At 37.8% G+C, this 23,884-nt stretch overlaps 1 protein-coding gene across 1 annotated transcript; it reads left to right on the top strand.

The window, feature by feature from the left end:
- Window positions 1–3,664: 3,664 nt before the first annotated feature.
- On the top strand, window positions 3,665–22,527 carry LOC134678635 (kynurenine aminotransferase). Its single transcript, XM_063537280.1, has 9 exons — window positions 3,665–3,928; window positions 7,922–8,075; window positions 13,259–13,385; window positions 14,706–14,815; window positions 15,954–16,194; window positions 18,335–18,501; window positions 19,768–19,954; window positions 21,142–21,305; window positions 22,341–22,527. Exons 1-9 carry the CDS (start codon window positions 3,759–3,761, stop codon window positions 22,401–22,403), a joined length of 1,383 nt encoding a protein of 460 aa, XP_063393350.1. The 5' UTR covers window positions 3,665–3,758; the 3' UTR covers window positions 22,404–22,527.
- The last annotated feature ends 1,357 nt before the right edge of the window (window positions 22,528–23,884 follow it).

Below are 23,884 nucleotides of genomic sequence, written 5' to 3'. Positions count from 1 at the left end.
GGTTGTCGAACTTTAGATGTGGGGTCAATGAACCCGTGTAGAGTCAATGAACCACGTGGGTTCATTGACACCATAAGTGCAGTAGGTTGAAAAAAGGTCATGAAAGAGGATTTAAGGATAAAATAATATGAAAGTGGAGGAATGAATACGACCATTTTTAATCAGTCTGCGTTTTTATTACTGGAATCAGTTATGTAACGCTGCCATACATGACCCAAAAATTTTTTATTAAGCTATGAGCTTCATCACATCTGATATTTGAGTAATTCTAAGCATTTCTAGCCTGGGGTGGGGGGGAGGGTGGGGTACAAAGACGGCCGCCACCCGTCATCTTTAAAAAAAATCTATTCTGATCCTGGTGGGTACTTGGGCAAGTTTGGTATCATTTTCGTATAAACCAAAGACGTAGAATTCATTGCTGATATTTGTTTTTTTCAGTTTCATAGTAATTTTACAAGAAAAACGTAAAAAGGTGAAAAATTTGGTTGGAGATTTTTGCTACGCGGAGCCGAAACTACAAAAGATAGAAAGTTGAAATTTGCACACTAGATTACATTTATAAAGTGTACAAGAGATAAGAAGCGATTTTGGGAAATTCAACCCCTAAGGGGGTTAAAAAGGGGATGAAAGTTTGTATGGGGTTCAAGTTTTATTTTAAGCTAGGAATTTGAAACTTCGTAAAACGATATATTATAAACATACAAGAAAACTAATTTCAGCGTTTTTGAAAATTCATCCCCTAAGGTGGTGAAAAAGGGGTTGAAAGTTTGTATGGATATCAAAAAAATTTTCGAACGCGGGACTTGAATCTTTGTATTTGGGGATATTATTAAAAGACAGGAAAAGTAATTTCAGCGTTTTGTAAAATTCATCCCCTAACAGGGTTAAAAAGAGGTTGAAAGTTTGAATCCATTACAAATCCGAGTAGACACACATTTCTTATTGCCTCCCAGGCTTGAAATGCTTAGAATTACTCAAGGAACATATATGATTAAGCTCATAGCTTAATAAAAAATTTTTGGGTCAACTTTATAACTGCCTCCGCTATATTACTTATAAAGATGGAAACATCTTTGTTTAAGAATAAGAAATCAATTAATTATGTGGCGTTACTTAGTTAAGTGTAGCGATCAATACAAGATGATTTGGGAGCTTTATTGCGATTTAATATCTACTATTAATCACATTTACCTAATACCTAATTTAATCAGATATAGTGGTGACACGAATAAAGTTTGAGCATCCCTGAGTATTTAAGATCGGATGATTAGCATCCGATCTTTTACCACTTCGGGTAAGACCGGATCTCGGCCTACAGGCATCGTATCAAAATTCCAAATATACAGATTTGTCACAAATTTAAGAAAAATAACATGCAATGTGTAAAAGAAACAAATAACGCTTCAACTTGCCAGTTATTCAAGAAAAACTGGCGAAGGGTATTTCCGGACACAAAAAAAATCTAATTTTTTGGAAATTTGCACTTATCTCGCGAAATGTTAGTCGGAGCGACAAGTGCGGCCTGAAGGAGGGTGCGGGACAAAACAGCGCATTGCATCACCTTGCCAGTATTAAAAAAAAAGCCCCGCAACAGGCAGAAATTTGAATTATACGATCTTACCCGGTGTCCGATCTTAGTCGAACTCACCTTAACTTATTTTTGAAATGTGTTTTTCAATTAAAAGACACATCAAGATTGTTTACCTTGTCATCAAGATTGTCTGACTGCTCGGCGTTACATAACGGAGTTCTTGGAGGAGCATGTGGTCCCATATGATGGTTTTGTTGGACCCATAGATATAAGAATATATACAGATACCTTCCAAGCGAGCTGTCAGTGGGACCACTTTTTGTTTAGTGTACGATTAACAAAGCGACCCACTTTGCTGTAGCCATGTCGATAAAGTCATATCGATAAACTATCGACATTTCTTGCAATTTTAATTTTACTTTAAAGGTTTAACTATACCTAAAATGAACAAAAACGCTTTTTTTCTTTATTGTGGTTATCAGATCACAATTTTATAGTCACGCCCCAGGAGATAACCAAGGGAAAGTTCAGATATTTAATTAAAATACATAAATACCTACTAAAATAGGTGGTCCGCAATAATTGAGTTATTTTATTACATTGTAGTATATTCATTATACATTAACATTTCAATTATGTTTATGTTTAACGAAGATATGGAAGCTTCAATTAATCGCTATTTCGTTCCGCTGTGTAGCGTTTATCGATATATAACATGACTAAAATCGACTTTTCACATCCCTAAAAGAGCACACATATACGTTTTTACGCACACATACACAACCTGGGTCGCCTAAAAAGGGGCCACTTGGATTTGAAGTCCATCTTGTCAACAGTATGGTTGTCCTTTTTTGACAAACGGCATTTTTAAAAGAGCAAGGAGAGAGAAATGATACTAGTTGCTGCGCCGTGAAAGAGAACAGACAGAGTAGGGGGCTTGGTTGGACCCAACTTCCAGTTTATGCATGACAACGCCGCACTGCGTTGTTTGTGTGAGACTGTGGGAGGTTGGCATCACTGTAATGGAGTGGCCATCAAGGAGCCCTGACCTGAACCCAATCGAACATCACTAGGATCAGCTAAAACGGCGGGTTCGGTCGCCTGATCCTGCTCCTGCCACTCTCGACAGGCTTCAAAACGCCATTATTGAGGTGCGAAATCACTTTCCTCAAAAACGCATAGTGGCACTCATGACAGTCATGACTGATCGCATGGAAGCTACTCGGAGGGCAAGAGGAGGCAGCACTAGGTTTTAAGTTTAGTTTTAAGTTTATTTTTTCTGTATCTGTTGATTTTATAGTGTTTATATATTCTTTGCAATTTTAACCTAAATACACGTTGATTCGTTTTTCCTGAAAATTTTCTTTTTGTATGGGGTAGAACGTCCATTTTATGACATTTTCCAATAGAGGGTTTCATAACCTTTCAAATAAGGCCCCATAGTCTTATCTTGCCTTATATAATATAAGGTTTAAACCGATTGAAAGAAAAAAGTTAATAAATGCGATTTTTTTGACGCTGAGTGTATAATAAAGATTTTTTCTACTCCACAAACATATATTCATTATCCATTAGCATTTCAATTATGATATTGAAGCTTCAATTAATCGATAATAGATATTTCGTTCTACTGTGTAGCGTTTATCGATATATAACATGATTATAATCGACTTTTCACATCCCTAAAAGAGCACACATAATACGTTTTTATGCACATATAAACAACCTGGTTCCACCTAAAAAGGGGACACCTTGATTTGAAGTCCATCTTGTCTACAGAATGGTTGTCCTTTTTTGACAAACGGCGTTTTTAAAAGAGCGAGGAGAGAGAAATGATACTAGTTGCTGCGCCGTCAAAGAGAACAGAAAACGTTGGGGCCTTGCTTGGGCCTTGGTCTGTTCAGAAATCTTATAAACGTTACGATTAAACGCAACGTAATAAATTCTGCATTCACTCTAGCTCCAACAATACGAATGTATTAATTTTTATTGCCTTATCGTTGCTAAATAGTTATAATTACTCTTAAAAATACACCAATAATAACTTTAAAGCTAATCAAATGTTGTCATACTGTAATCCATGCAATAAACACGTAACGGAACGGTCGCGTAATGACGTTAATGACGTTTATTGATAATTACTTGGTTCTTATCTAGCAGGCAGACAAATAGTAAAGAGATTATGGTTATAATGGTTGAACAAATAGCTATTACCGTGTACTAAATAATGTTACGCGGTTGTCACATCCTCACAGCAGGCGTAAAGGTGCATTCTGCTCTCAGCCAAGCCAGTAATATAGCCAGTAGGACTAGTGCCGCTTCGTTTGTTGCAACTGCTAATATGAACAACAAGTTCAAATTACCAGCACGCTATGGCGCCGGCGAAAAAAGCGTATGGTAAGTGCGAAATAATTAAAAAGTTACATAATGCCCGCTATGGTTTTAAAAACTTTAATTACTTTAGAATTGCGTAGTTGAATGATGTAGATTTTATCTAATTGATTAAATTACCACGGTGTTATCCCTATCATAATGGTTTATGAACATTCTTCTTCTTCCTCGATTCCTCATGACTGAGGGCCGCGACCACATGAGGTCGTTATTTTGTGCACCAAGGCTCTCCATTCTGCACGATTTTCCACCTTCCTAATAATAATAGGCGCCTGTGTTGATCCCTGGCAGGCCTTTTTTACAGTGTACACCTAGCGGGTTGTTGGATGTCCACTACCTCATCTTCCTTGAACCTTATGAACATTATAATAACATTATTTAAAGAATATTGATGAGCAAGTAGGTATAGTCATGATTACTTAATATTATTGTGTAAAATATGTCAGCATAATATATTGACAGCATAGCAATTACAAATTCACACACAACTCATTCAATGTAAATGAATAAGTCTGGCAACATATTAGGTTTCACAGAATTTGACTAAAGCCATTGATACGCGGCTAAACACCTCAATTGGCGCAAATATGCAACCATTGATTCTGGCTGTATGTTTGAGCCGTTTGGGGTGGAAACCCTTGGGCCGTGGGGACCTGGCGTCCATGGCATATTCTCAGAGCTGGCTAAGCGCCTCATGGAGGCGACGGGTGACTGGAGGGCTGACTCCTACCTTGCACAACGCATTTGCACTGCATTCCAGCACGGCAATGCCTCCAGTCTTCTTGGCACCTTACCACTAGGGACCGAGCTGGAGCCAGTTTTTTATTTATAGTTCCATGTAGTTTTTAATTTTAATATTTAATATTTTCACGGATTTTATTTATTTTGTTCATATTACTTGTTATTGCTTTATGAGATAAAAACCCATTTAGACAAAATATTAATTTAATATTGTCTTTGGATACTGCAATAGTTACTCATGAAATAAAACTATTGAAACCTCGGAGTAATTAACAATGGAGCCGCCATTAACAGGCGTTCCCCTCTGTCGAAAATAGGCGGCCAATGGTCAACCTCATGTCAACCATATGTATGGACTGACGTTTATTTGACATGACGTACCTATACATTTGATGTGCCCCTCCCCCGCAAAAAACGGCAGACTATTTTGTACCGAAAATTTTAGACATGGCGTCTCCGTTGGTTATATCCTCTAAGATTGAAACAGATTATAATTTATTAAAAGTTTATAGTTTATGATGGTGCATTATTTTGTAAGTGGGTAGTTTTTGCTCAGTGTGGTTTTTTCTCAGTCACCTGTTGATCACGAATGCTGTAAAGGGTTCGAAACAGGATGTAGTAGGTATATATTCAATATACGCGATATAAAATCCGTTTCAATAGTTTTATTTTAAAATATTAATTTGTCATAAATATCAAATGACATTTTCATACTGCATAATTTTATAAAACTCATTATTATTAGTCTGATGCAGCTTGGACAGGCTTAGAAACTGAGTGCCTTATGTCTTGGTTACCAACACTTTTCTCAGACTCTTTGCATTTTTACTAATATTATGAATGCTATACGCTGTGTAATACTTAACTCTATCTGTCTGTTACCTCTACATGCTTAAATTGCTGGACCAATTTATATGAAATTTTTATGGATGCCTTCTGTCCACATCCAGTCCCAGGACTCCCAGGAAAGGACATAGGATGGTTTTTATTACATACTCGTAAATGATCATAAAACGGGAGGTTGAATTTACCGTGGAAGTGGGATATTATAGTGACGGAAGTAGTGTCACCCAATGTATGGGATGTGCAAAAGTGAATTCATCCGATACCAAAATTTGCACCTTATGACACTAGGTACTTCCGTCACTATTAAAAGTACGAATTCTATGCAGTCAAAGTTGCGGGCAGATGCTAAATAAATATGTATCATAACATGAGCATATCGAGGCTTATCTTATCACCTATTAATGTCACAACACATCAAAGCTCTTACACTGTAATGCTGTTTAAACAAACCAATTAAAAAAAAAAATTTTGATGGGAATGCCAAATCTATTATGTGCACAACCAAATACATGTGCACATATTAGAACAAATGGCGAAAGCTAGTGTCTGACCAAGATACACTTTACTTGTGTCATTGAGCCAGCAAAATAAGTAGTACATATCCCATCAAAAACATAAATGTAAAAAAGGAGAGCCAAGTTCAATACAAAAATTATGCTTGGCTGTGGGGTTCGCCGCCAAAAGAATGGAGATCTAAATGAGTGCCAAGTTCTATGCAAAATACAAATATGTATTTATAGGAACAAAATAACATTATAAACAAGTATTAAACTCTATTTCTTTGCTTTATTGGATACCTATAACAATTGCTGTTATTTAAAATAAATGCGAGATCTTAAAGCAGGTTAGATTTGACTTGGCCAGTTTTCATTACATCAGTCATTTTATAAAGTTATTCAACATATATATTTTGTAATTCTGATAAAGACTGGCCAAGCCAAATTTAACCTACTTTAAGATCTCACATTTTTTTTAAATAACAGCAATTGTTATAGGTATCCAATAAAGCAAAGAAATAGAGTTTAATACTTGTTTATAATGTTATTTTGTTCCTATAAATACATATTTGTATTTTGCATAGAACTTGGCACTCATTTAGATCTCCATTCTTTTGGCGGCGAACCCCACAGCCCAGCATAATTTTTGTATTGAACTTGGCTCTCCTTTTTTACATTTATGTTTTTGATGGGATATCAATACTTTTTGTAAAGAAAACTAGGCAGGTATTGAGATTTAATGTTTTTTCTTGTGTTTCCGCTGCATGTTTTTTACTTCTGTTCTTTGTATTAATTATGTGGTGCCGCGCGCCGCCAACGACACACCGTTGGCCGGTTGTTTAGCGCGTATTACAGGTTTTTTGTATGGGGACCCCCCCTATTTTTTAACCTTTTTTTATTTTTTATTTTTTCCTACGCTTACACACTATTACCGAGCTGGATTCCAAATTTCATCCTTCTAGGTCATCTGGAAGTAGGTTAGGTTTAGGTACTATATGTCAGTCACAATAAAAAAGAAATTTGTATGGGGACCCCCCCTATTTATTAACTTTTTTTTGTTTTTAGATTTTTTCCTACGCTTTCACACAATAACTGAGCTGGATTCCAAATTTCATCCTTCTAGGTCATCTGGAAGTAGGTTAGGTTTAGGTACTATAAGTCTGTCAGTCAGTCTTAAAATTTACGACTTTTTGACCTTCATATCTTTATAACCGTTTGAGCTAGCTTCATGAAATTTGGGCTTCTAGATGTCCTTATGGATATAATTAAACACACGTAGTTTTAAGTGTTTACGTTAAAGATGTTTTGAGTTATAGAAGGGTCAAAAGTGGCACCAAGTGGTTCGTGTAATATTACACTTGGCGCTGGCTAGCCAGTTCCTTTGCTTGAACTTGGCTTGACACGCTGCCGCGTGTCTAGATCAGATTTGGCATTCGCAACGACTTATATGCAATTGAAGGGATGTTTACAAAAACAACATAACTGACTACACTGGTTGATACCTGAAACGATTAACAATGTTCTTTAAAAAGTGTCAACCGCTCTAAGCAGTTATGTTGTTTTTGTAAACATCCCTTCAATTGGTTAAACTGTGTCATTGGATTTATTAAATTGAAATTTGTCAATACCTGCAATCTATGTTTTTAGGGTTCCGTACCCAAAAGGTAAAACGGGACCCTATTACTAAGACTTCGCTGTCCGTCTGTTCTTTTTGCATTTTTTCCGTTTTTTTTTTGCTTTATGGTACGGAACCCTTCGTGCGCGAGTCCGACTCGCACTTGCCCGGTTTTTAATTATTCTAACAATTATCTGCTGCTTTATTTCGTGCATGGTGTAAAATAATGTATTTTTAATACAGGAAACGTCCCTATTGTCCCCAAGAAAACAAATAAACCAAATTTTTTTTTCATTGCAGGGTTGAGTATATTGAGCTAGTGGCCAAGTACAAGCCTGCTGTGAACCTAGGGCAGGGATTCCCGGACTATCACGCCCCTAAACATGTCACACAGGCGTTGGCTGAGATCACCACTGGCGACAACCCACTTCTCAACCAGTATACGAGGGGATTTGTGAGTGGCTTACACTATTCTTTAACCTTATGCCTCCTCACCGGCAAGATCATTAAGCATTCACATGAGCGCTTGTACCTACAACGCGACCTCCTGGCATAGAGAAATATAGTAAGACAAAAGTGCTCACCCCATACATCTGTTAAGTACCAAAAAGACTAATATTTTCATAGTTAACATCTAGCATCGAGTAGCGGAATTATCAGCACTGCTAAGTAGCAGTAGTAGTACTGTCAAGTGACAATAGACGTATCACCAACCGGAAAGTCTTATGTTGTTGAGTGAGCAATCTATGTATTTTTTTCTCTATGCTCCCGGCTATTACCTTAATTCCCTTTGATGCGTTCCCAAAAAACCGACACTGGTCGATGACTGGCGGAGACGGCTGAAATGTGCCCTCTACACTATTGTCTCCGGCAGTCATCGTCGCCGACAGTGTAGAGCAGCCATTAAATGGAATGTGGATGAACACTTCGCCACAGAAACATAGACAAATTATTTCTTATTTAACCTTTTATCTATGATGCAGCTGATGCAGGGACGTTTGGTTCTTTTTCGAATTTTTAATTATTATAAGACCGAGCTAATTGCGAATAAGTTTTTGGAAGCTCCTTACTCTCAAAAGTATATATTTTTTTTAAATTCTCTAATGTTGATATCCAGAGAAAAAAAACGCATTACACTGATTTGCAAGACCAAAGTGATCCCATGTGTTCCGCGAACAAAGTTTTGCACGGAACACTAAAACACCGGGCAAGTGCGAGTCGGACTCGCGCACGAAGGGTTCCGTACCATAATGGAAAAAAAAAACGGAAAAAAATGCAAATAAAAACGGTCACCCATCCAAGAACTGACCACGCCCGACGTTACTTAACTTTGGTCAAAAATCACGTTTGTTGTATGGGAGCCCCATTTAAATCTTTATTTTATTCTGTTTTTAGTATTTGTTGTTATAGCGGCAACAGAAATACATCATCTGTGAAAATTTCAACTGTCTAGCTATCACGGTTCGTGAGATACAGCCTGGTGACAGACAGACGGACGGACGGACGGACGGACGGACGGACGGACGGACAGCGAAGTCTTAGTAATAGGGTCCCGTTTTACCTTTTGGGTGCGGAACCCTAAAAAGGGAACTATTTTGGTATGGAGAAGCCCTTGTCCTCTTTCCTCTTAATACGTACAGCTTCAGTCATACTCATACGGTTGGTACTTTCTAAACCCTTTATTTATTTTCATCTCCAGGATTTGAATTAAAAAGATTTTTATTTTATACAGGTTGGCTAAAAAATAACTGCATTCCCTTTGCCAGGGAGGTATACTGAGCAACTTTTACTATTGGACCGACCCCGAAATCGTGAAAAATTAGTTATGGCTGTTCCATACGTTTTGACTGGTCCATTTTCTAAGGGAGGGTAATTTTTTTTCGCGATTTCGGGTTTGGTTCCATAGTAAAAGTTGCTCAGTATAATCCCAAAACCTCCCTGGTAACAGGAATGCAGTTATTTTTTGCCACCGTGTATAACGTTTTTCAGGTTATATCTAGTTCCTTATTTAGAGACGGAATATTATTTTATAGATAAGAAATTTATATCCAGATAAGAAATTTAAAGTTTATTGACCCAACTATCCCATTCATTGTAAATCATGTGTTTGAATTGTACTTAGAATTATTGTAAAAAGTACTTCTACGAAAGTGTAATAAGATCTTATGTCAATGCCACAAAGACTATGTAAGTGATTACTTCACTAAAGTCTGTGCGGAAAGAGAAGAGCCGTAGTATATATGGACTCCCTTACATTCCACGACTCTTCTCTTTCCGCACAGACTCTATCTATAATGTACATGACGTCACCTAAAATTAACTGGGTAAGGTCACGAAGGGTTAGGAAGATTTATTTTCCTTATAGATAAATGTTGTGGCATGTGGCAACATAATTACCGTTATGTTGTAACGGGGCAATAAACCTTATCGTACAGTCAGCAGCAGAAGTTGCTAAGCGGGCGGGGTGTTCAAAATGATCTTGACGCGACTTTATTGTTAAGAGAATAAGAGCGTGTCAAGGTAATTTTGAATCCCACCAAAAACATAAAAGTAAAAAAGGAGAGCCAAGTTCAATACAAAAATTATGCTTGACTGTGGGGCTCGCCGCAAAAAGAATGGAGATCTAAATGAGTGCCACTGCCAAGTTCTATGCAAAATCCAAATATGTATTTATAGGAACAAAATAACATTATAAACAAGTATTAAACTCTATTTCTTTGCTTTATTGGATACCTATAACAATTGCTGTTATTTAAAAAAATGTGAGATCTTAAAGTAGGTTAGATTTGACTTGGCCAGTTTTCATTACATCAATCATTTTATATATATTGTAATTCTGATAAAATCTGGCCAAGCCAAATCTAACCTACTTTAAGATCTCACATTTTTTTAAATAACAGCAATTGTTATAGGTATCCAATAAAGCAAAGAAATAGAGTTTAATACTTGTTTATAATGTTATTTTGTTCCTATAAATACATATTTGGATTTTGCATAGAACTTGGCAGTGGCACTCATTTAGATCTCCATTCTTTTTGCGGCTAGCCCCACAGTCAAGCATAATTTTTGTATTGAACTTGGCTCTCCTTTTTTACATTTATGTTTTTGGTGGGATATCAATACTTTTTGTAAAGAAAACTAGGCAGGTATTGAGATTTAATGTTTTTTCTTGTGTTTCCGCTGCATGGTTTTTACTTCTGTTCTTTGTATAATTATGTGGTGCCGCGCGCCGCCGACGACACACCGTTGGCCGGTTGTTTAGAGCGTATTACAAGTTTTTTGTATGGGGACACCACTTATTTTTTGACTAAACTTTATTTTAATATAGCAAATATAATAATACATATATTGGGGTAGTTTCAAATATCTGCTTGTAACGGTTCCAACGCTACAATAAAAAAATATTTTTTTGTATGGGGACCCCCCCTATTTTTTTACTTTTTTTTATTTTTAGATTTTTTCCTACGCTTACACACAATAACCGAGCTGGATTCCAAATTTCATCCTTCTAGGTCATCTGGAAGTAGATTAGGTTTAGGTACTTATATGTCAGTCCCAATAAAAAATGTTTTTTTTGTATGGGGACCCCCCCTATTTTTTAACTTTATTTTATTTTTAGATTTTTTCCTACGGTTACACACAATAACCAAGCTGGATTCCAAATTTCATCCTTCTAGGTCATCTGGAAGTAGGTTAGGTTTAGGTACTATAAGTCATAAGTCAGTATTAAAATTTACGACTTTTTGACCTTCATACCTTTATAACCGTTTGAGCTAGCTTCATGAAATTTGGGCTTCTAGATATCCTTATGGATATAATTAAACACACGTAGTTTTATGTGTTTACGTCAAAGATGTTTTGAGTTATAGAAGGGTCAAAAGTGGCACCAAGTGGTTCGTGTAATATTACACTCGGCGCTGGCTAGCCAGTTCCTTTGCTTGAACTTGGCTTGACACGCTGCCGCGTGTCTAGATACTTCCCCCGCTTAGCAACTTCTGCTGCTGACTGTACTACACTAGCGGTTATACAACGTTATATAGCATCATGTGACAAAGACAACATGAAAGTATTGGTAGTGTTATATTATGTTGTCCCTGACACACGACGTTATATGTACTTATAACTGCTGGCACGATTACAGACGGAAAGCCTACTGTTAACTGTCCATCGGTGGACCTCATGCCTTTTGTAATAAGGTCTACCTACGCACAGTTAAGAGTTTTGCTGTTTGTACGAACGCCAGGGACCTACGAAAATGGTATACAATACTATATTCGCGAAGGAATCGTGAGTCTAATACTGCATCATACAGGGCGATTTTCTTTTCACCAGCTATACTCAGCGTAGTGAATTTATAGGTCATACCAGTTAATGAACAACTATTGCTATGGTCAGGCGTGGCTCACTCCGCAATTTCGTCGCGTCGTAACAAGTAGCTAAAAGTACATCCGTCCCACAATTTTGGTGGCTAGACATAAGCCGTGCATGGCGCTGTCGCCATCTAGCGGTCATATCTGTCCTGATCGTAACAGACGCGTTTTGTTAGAGAGTGAGTCTTCTGTACCTAGTACGTACTATTATTTATTCTGTGCTATGGTATCAATGCCGAAATCATTAGTTTTAAATCCTTAACCTTCAGAAACAAATGAAGCAAACAGTTACCTAATATAGTAGTTACATAGGTAGGTATAGTATGTATAGGTTTCTAACAGAGCCTGAGCGCGGGCTAGTCCAACGCTCAAAAACCAGTGTAGGCGCTCTCTCGGATAACGCGCCTTTGTTACTGCCTGGCCACGACATCGCGCGACCAGCGGCAGCGGCGGCGCCGAGCGAAAAGCGAATGTTACAAAATAAGGCGAAAAGAAGAGAGAGGCCACGACGCGCCGCTGCCAGCGGCGACTCGCGCGAATTTACTCGAGCGAGGCACGGCGCGGCGAGCGGTGGAAACAAAGACACGGGCGCGAGGAACGCGGCCACGACTCACAAGCCTCACAGCGGCGCGACCGGTCTTAGCGGCGGTAACGCATCGGGCGGTGAATCGTAGAACAATTTTTTATAATATTCGCGCGCGATAATGGACACTGAAGTGTTTATCATGAAAATATTGTTGATTAGTCAGAACTCCTTTTGATCGGAGTTTAGGTGCGTGTAAATGTTCGTCGAAGTGTTGGAGTATATAATCAAATGTTTCTACACTCATTCTAGTGTACTCGTAAAATTTTGCGGGATGCTTTCTATATTCTTCGTACAACACTCTAAATTCGCCTAACGTATAACAGCTTCTACAAAGCTGCTGTCGAGGCACTGAAGAGCCACTTTTGACAAAGACATTTTTAAACACTTGAGTACGTCCCATTCGCTCGACGCCGCCGCCGCCGCCGCTGCGAAGTCGCGAGCAATACTCGTTACAAAGAGCCAGCGATTAGTTATCAGAGTAATACTTTTTATTTATTGATACTTTATCATACTGTAAAGTTTTTTCTGGCTGAGGAATTACTGCGGGGTACACTACCTTTATTTACTACAGTAAATAGACAATAGGATTAGCCGTCGACCTCTATTAGAAACCTACAAACTATACAGTTAAAAGATTATAATTATTTTGAATATAGTATTATATATTGTTTTAATTTTCAGGGCCATCCCCGTCTGGTGCAAGCGATTTCCAAACTATACTCGCCTCTAATAGGGAGGGAGATCGACCCCCAAAATGAGGTGCTGGTCAGCAGCGGAGCGTACGAGGCACTCTATTCTGCTATTTTAGGTGAGCCTACACATTAGTTGCTAAGCTGAGTTTCAAGCGCTACGCTATGTAAATATAGGTACAGTCCAAATAGAAACTAATAAAAGACTAAAAATCTGTATCTAATGATTAAGTATAGTTCGTTTTTTTAGCATTAGAAAGAACTTGAAAGAAGGTAAGCGATCTTGACATATCTTTTCATTGAAAAACGCTTTTTAAAAATCAATAACTACATACAACTACAATAACAAAACACAACAAACACGCACAATAATCAACAATAAATACTTATGAAAGCAGAAGAATAGAAATGATCGTATTAGATTCATAATTGTTACATATTTGCCGTATCTTATTTTTAAAATGTGTTTTTCTAATGTTCAATTCTAATGCTAAAAAAACGAACTATAGTGCATAGTGCTCTGGGGCATCGTGCCAAAGATACTGGCAACATTTTTCTCGCTGAATTGCATGCTTATTCTTTGAGCGTGGTAGCTACCAGCTCTTTTGTTCCTGCTGACATCAACCAGCCGTTTGATGAACAAAGTCTAAGCCCCCCCCCCCCCCCACATCTAGCGTCTTTCGAGCGTCGGCATCTACAACTTTATGGCCGCTGCTCGTCGCAACGTCGACGCAACTGCGCAGCGACGTCATTTTCCATAGCGCTGACCAGACGCCGACAGATGCCGACGCTCGAAAGACGCTAGATGTGGGGGGGCCCTAAGCTCCGGAGCCCCACGGACCGACGAGGGTCTCGACACCGAAAGGAACAAAGTTGTTATTGGCCTCGAGATCCCGTAATTCCGCCTTTTAAGGGTACTTACTTATACACGGTGTAACATGAGGAAACCGAATAATTTTAACCACGCATTTCTGGGGCCAAGAGAAGGAAAAAATGTAACATTAGTTTAGGTCAAATTCGCCAAAACAAAAACATTTTTTTTGTTTTGTTTTTTCCATTTTTTGAATGTATTTGTACATAAAAAATAAATGTTATTGGTAAACTTGTCACTTAAAATTGATTTTTACTTTTTTTTATTCGTAAAACCTACTTTTCGCAAAGTGTTACTTGTCACTTTTGACATCTATCAATAAGGATATTTAGATTACGTCCCATAGCAACAGCATCACCATCAAAAAGGCCTTTTACACTATGTAACAATAAAAACTTGTTTTATTTTAAATTAATATTATCTCTGAAACTGCGAATTTCAAAAAAGTTTATAGGACATTTTTGTCTCTAAATATGATCAGGAATACGCTGTTAAAATTATTCGATTTCCTCATGTTACACCGTGTATAGATATAGGGTATCATACTTAGGTACTAATTTTTTTTTAGGGCATGTGGACGAAGGCGATGAGGTGATAGTCATCGAGCCCTTCTTCGACTGTTACGATTTCATGATCAAGATGGCTGGCGGCATCCCTAAATTCATACCCTTGAAACCTGTATGTATCCACCATTTAATTTTCCGTACCGGCTTAGTTGGTAATACCAGTGATCGGGGATTTGGTTGCAACGCCGCGGGATTTAATTTTTTTTTTTTTATGAATACGGAAGTAAGCTCGTAATATGGATTGATTTTTTCATAAAAACGCACAAACATCTTATAATTTTGAAACACAATTACTTACCTACTAAAAACATTTCATAAGAAAAAAAACATTAACATTTACCCCTAGTGGCAACCAAATCCTCGATCACTGGTAATGACCCTACCTATGAAGCCGATGGTCCTGGGTTCACGATCTCAGATACTTATATGTTCCTGAGTCATGGGAGTTATCTATGTATAAGTATGTATCCATATCTATATTTATAAATATTTATTGATGTATATGTCGCAGTACGATAGATAAAGCCGTTATATAGTTATAATCGCTTTCGTATAACTGTTACGACATATAATTATATCCCTAGTATAATTATATGTCGTAACAGTTATACGAAAGCGATTCATTACTATCTTACTAGGAATATAACTATAATACGTCTTTAGTTTAATGATATAGTTATATTACTGGATTAAGTTCAGTGAAATAATTGTAGGTAGGAGTGCGGCGGTGCGGCGGAGGTATAGTTATATCCCTAGGGATATAGTTATATGCCGTATAGTACGTATTATAATCATATAAATATCTTACTAGGAATATGATTATAATACGGTATTTGACCAAACTAATGTGGTTAAATGGTTATAAATCTGCCAGGGAATCAAAGAAAACAGTATTGTAGATTGTTAACCAAGGGTGGAAAGTGATCCATTTCACCCGAGATATTTTGGCGCTCGAACGAAGAGAGACCGCCAATAGTTCGAGGGTGAGATGGTTACTTTTACCAGAGTTAAACACTCTACTTTTCATAGGTATATGAGGAAAGTCAAACACGAGAAATGTAGGTTGATTATTGGTAACTAGTTCGATGTATTCAGATTTCAGAAGGTACTTAAATACAAAATACAGTCCGTAGCGGCCCCCTTTTTTAAATATCTTTCGTTAAATTTAAATAATCACGATTATTTAGCAGTGGCGCTAGTGAGCACGTTGAAGGGCTCTTCTTTAGCGATCAAAGAGTTAAAAATTCCAGAAAAAATCCGGTGCCGCGACGTCCGCTGACTGGGTGCTCGACGAGGCTGAGCTGGCCGGCCTCTTCGGCCCCAAGACGAAGATGCTGATCCTCAACACGCCGCACAACCCGCTGGGCAAGGTGTTCTCGCGCGCCGAGCTGCAGCTTATCGCCGACTTGTGCAAGAAGCACGACGTGCTGTGTCTGTCGGACGAGGTGTACGAATGGATCGTGTATAAACCACATGAGCATATTAGGATCGGTGAGTGATTATCAAATCAAATCAAAGCATTTATTGCAAACATATTACATAATATTAGGTAGGTAGGTACCTATACATAATATGGACCCTGCAAGGGCGCAGCAATCTTATAAATAAATAACAAACTAGGTACTACAATAGTTTCTTCTGAATTACATAACGTTATATATATGAGATCACATTAGTGTATCGTAAGAGCTAATTTGCTTACGTTAAGCATAATATTAATAACATTTATTTCATATAAAATGAAACAAAATGGTTTAAGTGCAGATACCTATATGTCTAATAATAATATGATACCTCATCAAAAAATTCCTGCAGCGTGTAAAACGATTTCTCTATTAGGTATTTATTAAGCGATCTTTTGAATAGATTTGGGTTTAGTTTATAGATTTGGGTTGGGTGGATTAGGTTAAGCCGACCACTGACTAACAGACCGCCGGACGATATCGGCCTGTCATCGAATTCAAACTGTTGTGAGATATTGTTGAGTCTTGTGAGTCAACAAGTGAGTCTAAACGTCTGGTCAGGTAAGTGTACTGCCGATAGTAGTCATCAGCAATAGTATCTTACACAACTAGGGCCGCAAAAATATGTGACACGTTCTTATTTGGAGCGCAATAAGAGCGCGTCATATATTTTTGCGGCCCTAGTTGTGTAAGATACTATTGCTGACGACTGTACCTACTTATACCTTACACAGTAGATTAAGAAAGACTGTTGAGTGCTACCGTTCGCCAACAAACTGTCATGCAGTTTGGCGAAAAAATATATGTAATGGATTTCTGTTTTTTTTTATAGAGTATATAAATTAAAAAAAAAACCGTAAAATTATTCAATCGGCCTGTCAGAACAAAAATTTGATAATTCCGAACAAATGACCGGCCGATATCGCCCGGCGGCCTGTTGCACTCCTATCGTGCGCGGCGTATCATGAACCTTGGTTGGAACGAAAGTTGGTTTTGAGTACTTGCTATTCTAATTTTAACTCTATCCTTCAAGCGGTAAAGGTGTTATCTGTTTAGAATCTTTTGTTGTTATTGCATTTCATTTTGCACATGTAATTAGCGGTTTGGTTTAACTAAAGATAACATGCCACTCATCGTCAGGTAGTCTCTCAAGTGGATACCGACATTATAAAACCATCCGACCACATCCGACTATAATAGAGCCCCGTTTTTACCCTTTGGGTACGGAACCCTAAATAGTTATTTGTTTTACAAGGGGGCAAAGTTGTGGTTTAACCGCTCGTGCTAATATTGATAGCCGAGCAAGCGAAAGATTTCAAAATTGAACCACGAGCGTAGCGAGTGGTTCGAAAAATGAAATGTTGAGCGTTGCGAGGGTCTCAAAGCACGAAGGTTAAACAAAATTTGCCCCCGAGTGAAACACAAAAAATTTCACCACACCAACCCGAAGCAAATATTAAATGTAAAATATCAAACAAAATCAACCAAATCAAATCCAAATGAATGTTTTTAAATATTTATCATCCAAAATAAACATTTATAAGTCAATTTTACCAGCAAACATTAGAAAACAACTCAAAATTTGCATTTCATTACTTTGCTTCACATGTCAATAGAATGCAACTTTGCTATCAGTTTTTGAAGTGCAAAGTAAGCCTTTCCGAGCTGGTGTGGTGAAAAAGAACTTGTAGTTGGTCAACCAGATCTTGTCAGTGAAAAAGGCGGCGAATTTGAAAAACGTAGGCGCGAAGAGATATCGTCTCATAGAAAATTTGAATTTGGGGCTTTTTTTTAATGACAAGATTTGCTTGACCATGTGGCAGAAAGTTCACCATTTTTGAACACGTTTTTATAAGGTCGACCTGTACGTATACATACGTAACTATGTAATGAAATCTAAGGTAACTAATTTAACCATCTTCCAAGGATCGTAGCGTCATGAAATTTGGCACCTGTATGTAGTTCTGATGACAATACAATAATATGGTACTGTCGAACTGATCTGATGATGAAGCCGGAAGATAGGCACTGGCATTCCATGATGCAATATCGTATCATAGTCGTTTTTGTACTTGTGAGAAAGGTCACGTAATGGACTTTGAACACGATCAGGCATCAAGCGTGTTTTTCTAGTTTTTTTTTTAAACTAATTATTTATTTATCTCCAGCAACCCTGCCGGGCATGTGGGAGCGTACGATCACCGTGGGCTCGGCGGGCAAGACGTTCTCGGTGACGGGCTGGAAGATCGGGTGGGCGTACGGCCCGGCGCCACTCATGCGCAACCTGCAGGTCGTGCACCAGAACTGCGTGTACACGTGCTGCACACCCGTGCAGGTACACTCACACTATACATACATATACATATACTAGTTGTGCCCGCGGCTCCGCCCGCGTGGAATTCGGTCTGTGTCAGTAAGCGGCTAATTTCTAATCCTAATTTCTCTTCCTCTCCCCTGGAGGCGGAACTTGAAGTAAAGTTGACAGATAGACATGCTAGAAGATTGTAGTCCAGATAAAATATTTTACAATTTAGTACCATTAAATAAAACAACACTCCAAAATCAATAGTTTTTTTCGCCCTTATTAAAATTTTACACGTGATTTAAACGACAGAGTAGTAGGTGTATATCGGACGATACAGTAAGGTATACGCGCGCGAGCGAAAGCGAAGCGACCTGCCTGGCTAGTATACATATATAATATATGTATAGGTATTGTTTTCTGGTGACGCGGGTTCAAGTCCTACTACGTAATGTCAGCAGCATATGTTGCTAACCGGGCAACGTGTCCAAAATGATCTTGGCGTGACTTTATTGTTAAGAGAATAGGAGCGTGTCACACGATAGTGGAATATGACATTAATGCATCAAGGCGGTTTGATTACAAGGGGCCTGCCGGGTAATGAGAAAGTCGAAATTTAGTTATCCTCTTCTTAGTGCCTCTTTATTGCTCGAATATGCAAGAGTGATAGAGAGCATGTCGATTTTCTTGTTTCGCGGTAGAGCCTCAGATTGTGGTAGTACGCAGAGTTTCGAGTAATATTCCCTATTGCTATTCATATTTTTTGGCAATCGTATTATGATCTAAAAAGCGCTAATTTTTTCCGTCATACCAAAAACTGGTCGTATTGGTATGATGGAAAGGGACAAACGATTATTATCGACTTGTCAACTTTAGTAAACGTGTATGAATAAGGGGGTTAAAGTATATTTTCACCACACCAGCTCGGAAAGACTTACTTTGCACTTCAAAAACTGATAGTAAAGTTGCATTTTATTCACATGTGAGGCAATGTAATCAAATGCAAATTTTGAGTTGCTTTCTTATGTTTGCTGGTAAAATTGACTTTTAAATGATGATTTTGGATGATAAATATTTAATAATTCATTTGGATTTAATTTTGTTTGAAATTTTACATTTAATATTTGCTTCGGGTTGGTGTGGTGAAAAAATTTGTGTTTCACTCGGGGGCAAATTTTGTTTAACCCTCGTGCTTTGAAACCCTCGCAACGCTCAAGATTCCATTTTTCGAACCACAAGCACGAGCGGTTAAACAACAACTTTGCCCCCGTGTGAAACAAATAACTATTTCCCCCATAGGAAGCCGTCGCCCGCTCCCTGGAGTTGGAGCTGGAGCGCTACGACTCCCCCGACTGCTATTTCTTCTCGCTGGCCCGAGAGCTCCTGGCCAAGAGGGACGTCCTGGTGGCCGCGCTGCGGACCAACGGGTTCAGCCCGACCGTGCCCGACGGCGGGTACTTCGTAGTCGCCGACTGGACGGGTTTAGGTACACTTGTATGGTATCGTCTTGGATCGTCCCATTCGTTTTTCGTCAAGTTCTTAAATTAGTCCTATTCTGCTTTCGTCACTCATTCTACATTTGTCACAATCGTCAGTGGCTTTCAATGTAGAATGAGTGACGAAAGCAGAATATGACTAATTTAAGAACTTGACCAAAAACGAATAGGACGACCCAAGACGATGCCACTTGTATACAGTGTGGAAAGATAAGTCGGGCCCTGGAGGGAAACTACCTTAATAGATGGCAACACTTTTTGACATTTAACAAATTTTTAAAGAACAAGGATCAAAGTCAAATGGCCTACTAAGTTTAAATCATGTGTCGAGTAGCTACAAAAATTACTTTGACAATTCGCCTCTATATCAAATTCTCTGTCTATAGTTTACATGTTTAAGTTAACATTGCACCTACCTATTAGGTGAATAGCTTCAAGATAATATTTGCATGCTCAACCAGCAATAGTACATTTCGATGCTAGTGCGGAAGGTATGTCATTACTTCACGAGTACCGAGATATCTTGCCACGAGCCGCAGGCGAGTGGCAAGACTCGGGACGAGTGAAGAATGACATTTCCGTACGTGTATCGAACGACGTTTTTTAATACAGTTGCGAAAAAATAAGAAAAACATTGTTAATCGTACACTAAACAAAAGTGGTAACAGTGACAGCTCGGTTAGACGTCGTCTTTAAGTATATTATATCTATGGGCGTTTGGCAGCTATTCCGTTCCATTCAGTCAACTTATTAAGAACGGAATTTTCAATATTGAATATTAAAAAATAAACGTGTTATAATGATGAAGAGGTAAGTAATTATTGTAATTAAATATGAAATATGTAATATTGTTCGTATTCTTACATTAACGGTAGGTTTTTATGCTGATTACGACGTTTAAAGGAAACTAATATTAACACTCATCAATAAGTAGTCGTGAATTGGAACAAGTATAAATTTAAAAAAATTGGAAAAGTAAAAAGCACTAGTTCGAGATAACCAACTTTCCGCACGCTAAACAGCTACGTAAAGTAGCACTTTTTGAGCAACTGTATTAAAAAATATGTTTCTGTACGGGAATATCTTTCCAATAACACCTTGTTATATCATATTTTATGCGAATAAAGAATTTTCATTTTCATTTCATGCTTTGAGTTACCGAAGAACCTTTCCACAGAGAACAAAATCGACCTGTCATCGGAAACGGACAAGTACAAGGACTACAGATTCACGAAAAAGTTCACCAAGGAGGCGGGCGTGCTGACCATCCCTCCCAGCGCCTTCTACTCCGAGGCCAACAAGCATTTAGGGGAAAACTACGCCAGATTCTGCTTCATAAAGGTAACTCGGTTCGAAAATATATTGCGTAAGGGGCTGTCCATAAATTACGTCATCGATTTTTGACACCCCCCCCCCCCCTAAAATCATCAAAAAATCATGCTTCAAATGACCCCATTTCCTCCTACGTCATACTACCATCATCGCATGTCCAGACCCCCCCCACCCAATTTGAAATGACGTAATTTATGAATAGCCCCTAAGCGTTCAAAAAAGTTATTTACTGTAAAAATAGGGTTAGATCAAGAAAATTCTGCAGCGATTTTGATAGCAGACGCAGTGCTAGTGTTTTTTATACGTCATAATTTCATAGAAGTCTCACATTTAAAATAACATGGCTGTGCAGATTTTTCTCGGTCTAACTCTATCTATAATTCGTTTTTTTTTTAGCATTAGAAAGAACTCCACAGAAGCAAGCGTGCAGTTTTTATCAGGCTCTTTAATTGTTAATAATTATTGAATTATCTAATGTAACATGGTCAATACATATAATTTACTTCAAATTATTACCGCTAAAAGTGCTGGATTTGGAACCACACGCTTACTTCTGCGAAGTTCTTTCTAATGCTAAAAAAACGGACTTTAACCATAGTCCAATACTACAACCATAGAGAAAAAATATATAGAGTGCTCACTCCATACATCACTTTTAGTACCAAAAGGACTGTTATTTTCGTAGTCAAAATCTAATTCTAATTCCGCTACTCGATACTAGCATCAAGTAGCGGAATCAGTGCTATAACCGCAAAAATCGAAGTTCGCAAATTGCGGGGATTTTTCTCTGTCACTCTAATTACGCCTTCATTGGAGTAAAAGAGAAAGATCCCCCCAATTTGCGAATTTCGGTTTTCACGGTAGCCGCTCTGTACTGCTGATAGTCATCTGTGGATGTGGATATTATTATATTATATTACTGACACTATATATTCCGACGCTTCCGACGCATAGCCGTGTCCCTTAGATTCCTACGTTGACCCAAAAATGTGTACACCGGCATTATTTGGATAAAAAAGAATAATTCAAAAACTTTGTTCACAGAAAGACGAAAATCTCGCTTTGACAGAAAAACTTCTGAAGGAGTGGAATGCGAAGAAAAAGTGAAAATAATAGGGTTGTGATAATTGGACGTGATAATGTTTATGTATATAGTCACTTTGATAATATATTTTTATACACTTGTAGCCAAGAATTATTTTGTTGTTAATATATGCATGTGAAACGTAAACTTTGTTTTAATCGTTGATTATAAGTATATAGGGATTGCAATCCGGTCCGGCGGATCCGGCACATTTTTCAAGATACCGGATCCGGAAAAATCCACCGGATCCGGTCTCGGATCCGGTAAAGTGAATCAAAGCGCTAAAATATAAAATAATAGCTTAAAACACTGCTATAATTTGAAAGTTCTTGCCAATATTCAAATTTTCTCGCTCGCAAACAGCAACACAACAACTTGTTTGTTAGTTGACGCCAGTCTTCTAGCCGACGAAATATGTGTCGTCGTAGGGTTGAGATTTCCGTGCACCGTAAATACTGGATTGGTTTATATTCAATTTATTGTGTTGTTACATTGTAATTTAATGTACATGTTCTTTGGTTTTATTTTGTACAAAACATTATAACCCACTTATAATAAGTGTTACCTGCATTTAAAATATAATGAATAAATATTTATAAAACTTCATTCAGCACTTCAGCAGATAAGTTAAATGTTTTTTGGAATTAAAAGTAATTAAATAGAGGAATATATGTTGACTTATGACGACCGATCTGACCTAGTGGGTAGTGACCCTGCCTGTGAAGCCTCGATCCTGGGTTCGAATTCCGGTAAGGACAATTATTTGTGTGATGAGCACAGATGTTTGTTCCTGAGTCATGGTTGCTTTCTATGTACCTATTTAAGTATTTGTATACTATATATCGTTGTCTGAGTACCAACAACACAAGTTTTCTTGAGCTTACCGTGGGGTTTAGGAAATTTGTGTAAAAATTTCCTATAATATTTATTTATATGTTATTTTGTTGTTATTATTATGCTACTAAATAAAGCGGGAAAATGTTTTGTGTGAATAAATGTTTTAATGTATACTTGTATAGGTATACACGTTTATTGATTTTGTGTTTGCTAAAACTAAAATGGTTGAATTGAGAGCACCTTTTTGTGGGAAATGTGGGTTGGGCTATAGATATTTTAAGAGAAAAAGAAGATTTCATTTGTAGTTAAGTAATAAAAACGTTGATTTTTGAAACTTAAATCAGCCGTCATCGAATTTAAACTGTTGTGAGACATACTATCATTGAATAATTTACGGTTTAGACTCACTTGTTTTTAGTCACTCGCGCGACATGATTCGGAGAGCCTAGCAGGTCTCCTATTAAAACACCCGTTTTATTAATCCATTAAAAATATCCATAACTTCGCATATAACGCTAAAAACATGATAAAATACGTGACATGATGATTTTTTTATCCGCAATACCAATCCGGCCGGATCCGCCGGATTGAGGCCAAAATCCGGCCGGATTCAAAACCAGACCAGATTGCAATCCCTATAAGTATAAGATATATGTATTGTGTAAAT

Source organism: Cydia fagiglandana, chromosome Z (genome assembly GCF_963556715.1).
Source record: "Cydia fagiglandana chromosome Z, ilCydFagi1.1, whole genome shotgun sequence".
Taxonomy (NCBI): Eukaryota; Metazoa; Arthropoda; class Insecta; order Lepidoptera; family Tortricidae; genus Cydia; species Cydia fagiglandana.
Note: the sequence above shows the minus strand (reverse complement) of the source record. Positions and strands in the feature narration are given on the sequence as shown.

Excerpts from the sequence above, each read along its gene's own strand:
- LOC134678635 (XM_063537280.1), top strand. The coding sequence starts at position 3,759 with ATGTTACGCGGTTGTCACATCCTCACAGCAGGCGTAAAGGTGCATTCT. Across the intron at positions 13,386-14,705 it reads ACTCTATTCTGCTATTTTAG|GGCATGTGGACGAAGGCGAT; the intron begins GTGAGCCTACAC and ends ATTTTTTTTTAG. Across the intron at positions 14,816-15,953 it reads AATTCATACCCTTGAAACCT|AAAAAATCCGGTGCCGCGAC; the intron begins GTATGTATCCAC and ends TAAAAATTCCAG.